Source organism: Hyperoodon ampullatus (assembly GCF_949752795.1).
Source record: "Hyperoodon ampullatus genome assembly, chromosome: 19".
Lineage (NCBI taxonomy): Eukaryota > Metazoa > Chordata > Mammalia > Artiodactyla > Ziphiidae > Hyperoodon > Hyperoodon ampullatus.
Genome location: NC_136932.1, coordinates 14,361,856 through 14,369,056, shown reverse-complemented (window position 1 = coordinate 14,369,056; position 7,201 = coordinate 14,361,856). Strand labels below are relative to the sequence as shown.

General features: G+C 63.7%; 1 protein-coding gene across 2 annotated transcripts; it reads left to right on the top strand.

Moving 5' to 3' along the window:
* Positions 1 to 739: 739 nt before the first annotated feature.
* On the top strand, positions 740 to 6,260 carry FSCN2 (fascin actin-bundling protein 2, retinal; the record flags this gene model as incomplete). Of its 2 annotated transcripts, none has more annotated exons than XM_079725938.1 (5): positions 740 to 1,565; positions 4,739 to 4,895; positions 5,276 to 5,397; positions 5,752 to 5,919; positions 6,055 to 6,260. In XM_079725938.1, 5 exons carry the CDS (start codon positions 740 to 742, stop codon positions 6,258 to 6,260), a joined length of 1,479 nt encoding a protein of 492 aa, XP_079582064.1. The 2 variants fall into 2 exon arrangements, with proteins under 2 accessions (XP_079582064.1, XP_079582063.1); XM_079725937.1 differs by having other exon boundaries at positions 5,276 to 5,505.
* Between the last annotated feature and the right edge of the window lie 941 nt (positions 6,261 to 7,201).

Sequence of the window (7,201 nt, the reverse complement as noted above, 5' to 3'; positions counted from 1 at the left end):
ACCCTCGGGAAGCATCAGACTCAGGGCTGCAGGCTGTGACCCAGGGGCCACTGAGGGGGATGGCATGCGACTCAGCTGCAGCCGCCCGGGTTGGAGGCCTTGCCGCACTCCTGGCAGCAGGAATCAGAGAAGCAGTAACTGGATCTGGCGGCTGAGGGTGGAGGGCTGCGATCGGGTTGCGGCCACATGCAAGTTTTCCACCAGGCGGCTTTCTCTACCTCGGGAAAGAGCTGGGCTGGGCTGGGGAGTCTGTGCAGTGGGTCTGGGGGCCCGGAGGTGGGGGGCAAGGAGAGAAGCCAAGACGTGCAGGGGCCAGAGGGCGGGGCACAGGGCCCGAGTTGGGGCCCGGGCAGCTGCCAGCGAGGACAAGGAGGTGGTCAGCCCTGCGGCGGGTGGCGCTCTCCAGCCCTGCCGGCCCTGGGCTCTGGCCCCTGGGCAGTCCGGGAGTGGCTGAAATCCAAGCTGGGGTAACGAAAGGCTGCTGCTGTTCCTAAGCCGGCACAGCTCTGATCCGCCCTCCCACCCGCCCTCTGCTGCCCGCTGGCCATGTAAGAGCTGCCTGGGCCCGTGACCGCTGGCCAGAGGCAGCATCCGAGCGGGCAGCAGGTCCATGACGCCGGCTGGGCCTGGGGGCCACAGGCCGACCCCGTCGAGCCAGGCCTCTGGGGGACCTCAGGGGCCGTGAGCACACAGAGAGAGCTTCCCAGGCCCCTCTCGGGGACCTCAGCCAGGCCCGAAGATGCCCACCAATGGCCTGCACCAGGTGCTGAAGATCCAGTTTGGCCTCGTCAATGATACTGACCGTTACCTGACGGCTGAGAGCTTTGGCTTCAAGGTCAACGCCTCGGCACCCAGCCTCAAGAGGAAGCAGACGTGGGTGCTGGAGCCAGACCCGGGCCAGGGCACAGCTGTGCTGTTTCGCAGCAGCCACCTGGGCCGTTACCTGTCAGCCGAGGAGGACGGGCGTGTGGCTTGCGAGGCGGAGCGGCCGGGCCGCGACTGCCGCTTCCTGGTCCTGCCGCAGCCTGACGGGCGCTGGGTGCTGCAGTCGGAGCCGCACGGCCGCTTCTTCGGCGGCACTGAGGACCAGCTGTCCTGCTTCGCCACAGCCATCACCGCGGCTGAGCTGTGGACCGTGCACCTGGCCATCCACCCGCAGGCCCACCTGCTGAGTGTGAGCCGGCGGCGCTACGCGCACCTGTGCCCGCAGGAGGACGAGATCGCGGCGGACAGCAACACACCGTGGGGCGTGGACGCGCTCGTCACGCTCATCTTCCAGAACCGGCAGTACTGCCTCAAGTCCTGCGACAGCCGCTACCTGCGCAGCGATGGCCGCCTCGTCTGGGAGCCCGAGGCTCGCACCCGCTACACACTCGAGTTCAAGGCGGGCAAGCTGGCCTTCAAGGACTGTGACGGCCGCTACCTGGCGCCCGTGGGACCCGCAGGCACGCTCAGGGCTGGCCGCAACACACGGCCCGGCAAGGACGAACTCTTCGACCTGGAGGAGAGTCACCCGCAGGTGGTGCTGGTGGCCGCCAACCACCGCTACGTGTCCGTGCGGCAAGGTAATGAGGGTGCGGGGCCAGCCATGCTCTCAGTGTGGGGCTTGTGCAGCGAGTGGCACGGCAGCCAATGGGTGGGGACGTGTGTGTGGCAGCACACAGCGTAGGTGGGTGGGCCGTGGGCCACGTATGGGGTCCCTCCTGAGCCTTGGGCCCGCTGGACAGCTACTGGATGCAGGATGGGCAGCGTCCAGCTGGAGGTGGTTGAGGCCCAGGTCAGCTGCTGTGAGAAGTAGGAGGGCAGGCCCCGCCCACATTGGGCTGGCCCCCTGCCCGCCCCTCCCCTTCCCTTCCCTTCCCTCACCCCACTTCTGAACTTTAAAGGGTTTGGGAGACGACCAAGGGCAGGGCAAGGAGAGACAGCAAGAGTGGAGTGGGGAGGGGTCTTGGGGTTCCTCCAGTCCAGCGGGATGTAAGCGGCCCCTCCAGGGCCTGGACTCCTTGGTGGGGAGACACTGTCTCTACCCAACAGGTGTGGCGTGGCTCCCCCCAAGTCCCGGATCATCGGTCACCTGCTTCATGTGACCGGTGGGCCCTTCCACATGTGATCACATGCCTGTGGGGTGAACGTGGGCAGTTCCTACTTCCCCTCGAAGAAGGTGAGGTCCCAGAGTGGCCCCAAGCTGCTTGGGCTCCTGGCTCTGTGCACCCAGGAGTGGCTGGGCATACCCTGACCCGGCTCACTGCCACCACCTGGTCCAGAAGGCAGAGACCCGGCCCTGAGCACCTGGAGGGGTGGCCCAGCTGTGGCTCCAGGGGCCCCTGCCTGTAGTCCAGGTCTTCAAGGCTAGTGCAGAGCAGGGACCGGCATTCAGCGAACACCCCCAAGCACTTGCGGCATGTGGTCGGGTCCTGGGGCAGGAGGGCAGACAGACAGCCCTGGTCCTTCCCATGTCAGGTCCTACTGTCTGGCCACACTGCTTTCTGGCCTAGGCCAAGGCCCATGTGCTTGGCTTGTCAGTAAAAGGTGGGCAGCAGTGTGAAAAAGCTTTCTCTGTGAGTCAAAGGAGATGCTGGATACAAAGTATTCGCCTCCTTGCTTTCCTTACAATAAGCCTGAGGGCATAGGACCTGGCCCCGAGATATTCAGATGTTGACTTGGCTACCAGTGATTTGGGGAAGTGGAGTGTGGCATCTCAGTGCTGTGGGAGGAGGGGAGCGGTGCCACTAGATTCCAAGGTAGCTGGAGTGGCGGCTTCTGTGGAGTGGTGGTGCCTCGGTCCCTGTCATTTTGCTGGTCAGGCAGTCCCCAAACCCATCTCCTTCCCCCTGGAGTGTTGGTGAGCACCCTGGCTTCTCCTGCCAATATTTTTCTTTTGCAACCTCTATCAGCCAGGCTCTGCTTGTTTCTGCTGTGCCCGCTGCCGGCCCTCACTGATGTGGCATTGCTGTGGGGCCGCCCAGCAGGCAGTGTTCGTTGCTGCAAGTAACAATGGCCGCAAATTGGCTTAAGCCACAAGGACACTGATTATCTCACCTAAATGGAAGTCTGGAGGCACGGGGGTGGTGGGATACCCAGCAGGCACCACTGCCAGCTCAGTGGCATCACCAAAGTCCTCCACTCTTTCCTCTTCGAGGAACCTCTCTCCCAGGACAGCTCTGACCTCAGGCTGGTGCCTTGTGGTCACAAGACGGCTGCTGCTGTTCCAGGCTCACATCCAGACAGGACAAAGTCCAAAGGAAAGAGGGGCACTGGCTCTTCTGAGTCTTCGCAGGAGTAAGGAAAGTTCTCCTGTAAATGCTCTCAGACACCCACCACTTGACCAATCCCTCCTGGAACAGTGGGGTCCACACTCTTTGCGGGCAACCAGGACTCCGTGGAGCCTCTCCTGCCTCAAGGCCAGGGCCCCAGGAGCAGCCAGCTGTGTGAGACGGAGCCCCTAGGCTGCATCCTGTCTGGAAGGGGTGTGTGTGGGGCAACGCTGGGGACACCAACGGCTTGGCCTCAGAGATGGGGGTGGAGGTGCAGCCACAGCCTCAGACCCCTGGCCTCGCTCCCCCCTTAGTCCCTGCAGGGATGGCTCCCTCACCTCCTCAGGTCTGCTTCAGTGAGGCTGTCCCTGGCCAAAACCCACAGCATTCACGGGCACTGGATGTACCACCATTCTTGTTGTCCGCCGCTCCCCACGGACCAGTGCTAGAAGGGCAAGGGCCGCTGTCTGATTCGTTACTGCCGGTCACGGGCCCAGGGGCAGCTGGCGCTCACTTTGTTCAGGATCGCTGATGGGACGGTGGGATTGGCAGTGAGGATGCTGGGCCACCTTCTTTGGCTCTGAGCAATGATCTGTGTAAGAAGGGAGACAGACCCCAGCTTGGGGGGCTTTGGAGGGCACAGCCATGAAGGGTGACAGGTCCTGGCCTCTGCAGTCTGGGCTCTGCCTGCTGGGGGAAGGGCAGGACAGGATGTGGCCCTGACCCTCAGGCTCCGATGGGGGTCTGCCACACTCCCTCCCGCTCCCCTAGCTGGAGCCGCTGGAGGCCAGCCTCAGGGGACCTCTGTGATCTGCCATATCTCTTGGAGTGGCCAGTTGTGATGGAACAGGGATGTGGTTTAAGGGAAGATACTGGGGAGGCTCTACCGCCTGCCTGCTGCCCCCCACCCTGGTCACGGATGACCCCTTCGTCTCCCTCCCAGGAACCCCAAGCAGAGCCCCAAGTAGCCTTGCCCTCCCTCAGGGTTCTTGGGAGACCACGCACATGTGAGTGAGGGGCTGGGGAGGTGACAGGGGTCCAATCCCTGCTCAGCGCCCAGGAGCAAACCCCAGGCCCCTGCTGTGTCCTGAGCCATGGCTGGGGAAGGACAGGGACCCCACTGTGTCCATCCAGTGGCTTAGGGGAGAGTTATAAATAGAGGCTGGTGTAAGTCCTGGGTCGAGAGAGCAGGAGCAAGCAGATTACCTCACGATTAGCAGAGGCAGGGGATTTGCCGGCACGGAAGGGCCTGGTTCCTGGGGCTGCGGTGGGAGCTGGGCAAGTACCTTTTGGAAGCAGTGTGTATGGGTCCATGACGCACTCACACGGCCCTGGGGCAGAGCTCCAAATCTTCTAGAGTCCAGAGAGTTCTAGATGAGACCCCCACTGACTTCAGGGTTGCCCCAAGAGCATGCCTCCCCATCCCTCTGCTCCCCACCCCACCCAGGGTGAGGCGTGAGGGGCTTCCCATCTCCTCCCTCCAGGGATCAATGTCTCAGCCAACCAAGACGAAGAACTGGATCATGAGACTTTCCTGATGCAAATTGACCGGGAGACAAAGAAGTGCACCTTCTATTCCAGCACTGGGGGTTACTGGACCCTGGTCACCCACGGGGGGATCCAGGCCACAGCCACACAAGTGTGAGTGCACCATCCCCACCTCTATGACCATCTTCACCTCCACCTCCACCATCACCATCATCACCTCCACCCACCATCACCATCTCTACCATCACCATCAGCTTCACCATCACCACCACCTCCACCATCACCATCATCTCTATTACCACTACCACCTGCATTACCACCTCCACCTCAACCACGGGGACCACACAGCAGCCCAGCCAGGGAAGAATGCCCACTGGGGTGAGGGACAGCTCTTAATGGTGGTGGGGGTATCAGTGGAAGGCAAGTGCCTGTTCCTCCGAGGGGGTGGTATTGGACTTGAGGGCGATGGGGAGGCCTGACCCTGAGCCCCCACGTCCTGCTCCTCTGAGGGGACCTTGACCTGCCCCTTCCAGTTCTGCGAGCACCATGTTTGAGATGGAGTGGCGGGGCCGGCGGGTGGCCCTCAAGGCCAGCAATGGGCGCTATGTGTGCATGAAGAAGAATGGGCAGCTGGCGGCCATCAGCGATTTTGTGGGTGAGCACTCCTCTCATTCCCTGGGGAGACTGGGGCGGGGCCCTCTGCCTGGGGCCAGGGCCAGCTCCGAGACCCTGTCTCCACGAGGGCTGGCCCCTCTCCCTCCCCGTGAAGCTGCTGCTGTCCTCGCTAGTCCAGATCATTGTTCTTGACGTGGGGGAGCAGATCCAGAGCACCCTGATCACTGCTGCACATTTGGGGAACCGGGGGCTCAACGGCTGCAGGCCCCTGGCTAAGGCCACATAACGCAATGGCAGTGGCAGATCGAGGCACACAAGCTGGGCAGTGAGTCCGGGCCTGGAGCTCTTCCAGGGGAGCCCCGTTAAGGCCCCTCAACCCCTTTCTCGCCATCAGGTGAGGACGAGGAGTTCATCCTCAAGCTCATCAACCGGCCCATCCTCGTGCTGCGGGGCCTGGACGGCTTCGTCTGCCACCGCCGAGGCTCCAACCAGCTGGACACCAACCGCTCCGTCTACGACGTGTTCCACCTGAGCTTCAGCGATGGCGCCTACCAGATCCGAGGTGTGGGCGTGCGGGATGGGGGCGGGGGGAGCGCGAGGAGCTGCGGCCCGGAGAGAGTGGGGGGCGCCGAGGGGGATGGGGGGAGCGGGGCCGGGAGCGAGCCGCCCGCCGACCCCCTCTCCTCTTAACCCCCAGGCCGCGGCGGCGGGTTCTGGCACACCGGCAGCCACGGCAGCGTGTGCAGCGACGGCGAGCGCGCTGAGGACTTCCTGTTTGAGTTCCGTGAGCGCGGCCGCCTGGCCATCCGCGCCCGGAGCGGAAAGTACCTGCGCGGCGGCGCCTCGGGGCTGCTGCGTGCGGACGCAGACGCACCGGCCGGGGTTGCGCTCTGGGAGTACTGAGTGCCGCCCTCCTGTCCCCCATTAAACCGTGTCTGTGACCAGCGGCTCGCGGGTCAGTGGCGCCGCTCGGGGTGGGGAAGGGTGTGCGCGGAGGGTCTGCAGGCTCGCTGGTCTCAGAGTGCTGCACAGGAGCAGCCCCTGGCCCCTCCGCCCTGGGGCTCCTGCGATGGCCGCTGGACAACTACCCCCTCCCCCCCAATCCCTTATGCCCAGAAAATCCAAGGTCGGGGCTTGTCCAGGAGGGTCCAGCCGATTGAACGTCCCACAACCCCATCCTGGACAACCAGTCCCGGGCCTCCTATTGTCCGCACCCCCCACCCACCCCGGGATTGTCTCTCCTTGGCACATGTCCCCTCCCTAAGCCCGGGAGAGGGGACCCCCACTCTACTCAGCAGGACCGGGGTGGGGTTGGGGGAGCTGGAAGGAGCCTGGTCCCAGGCCCCAGCAAGTCGGGTAGGTCAGAGGGTCTTTGGAGTCCCCATAGTGCACATCACTGCTCCCTTCCCCAAGGGCAGGGTCTTAGGGAATCCTGGAAGCACCTGATGGAAAAGTGACACCCACCTGTCCCAAACAGGGCTGTGTGTGGTCAGCCATGGGGGAGAGGGCCCTTCTCAGCCTCTGCACCGGCCTGCTGCCACCCAGCCCCACCCAGCCTAGGAAGGGTGGATGACTGGGACAAGGCCCATGGTTCACCCATGTGCTTCCCCAAACCAGCTGGCACCCAAAACCCCTGGGTCCCCAAGGACCCCCCCCCAGGGCAGTGTCTCTTATGGGCTGGGTAACCTTGGACCGTTGGAGGTGGGAGTGGGGTGGGAGGCATGCCCCCTGGGATTGACCTGGACCTTGGGGACTGGGGTGATGGAGGGCTGGGGGTACAGTCTAGAGCCTGGAGTAGGGGGAGACCACAGACACAGGTGACCTCACCGACCCTTCCCCTCAGC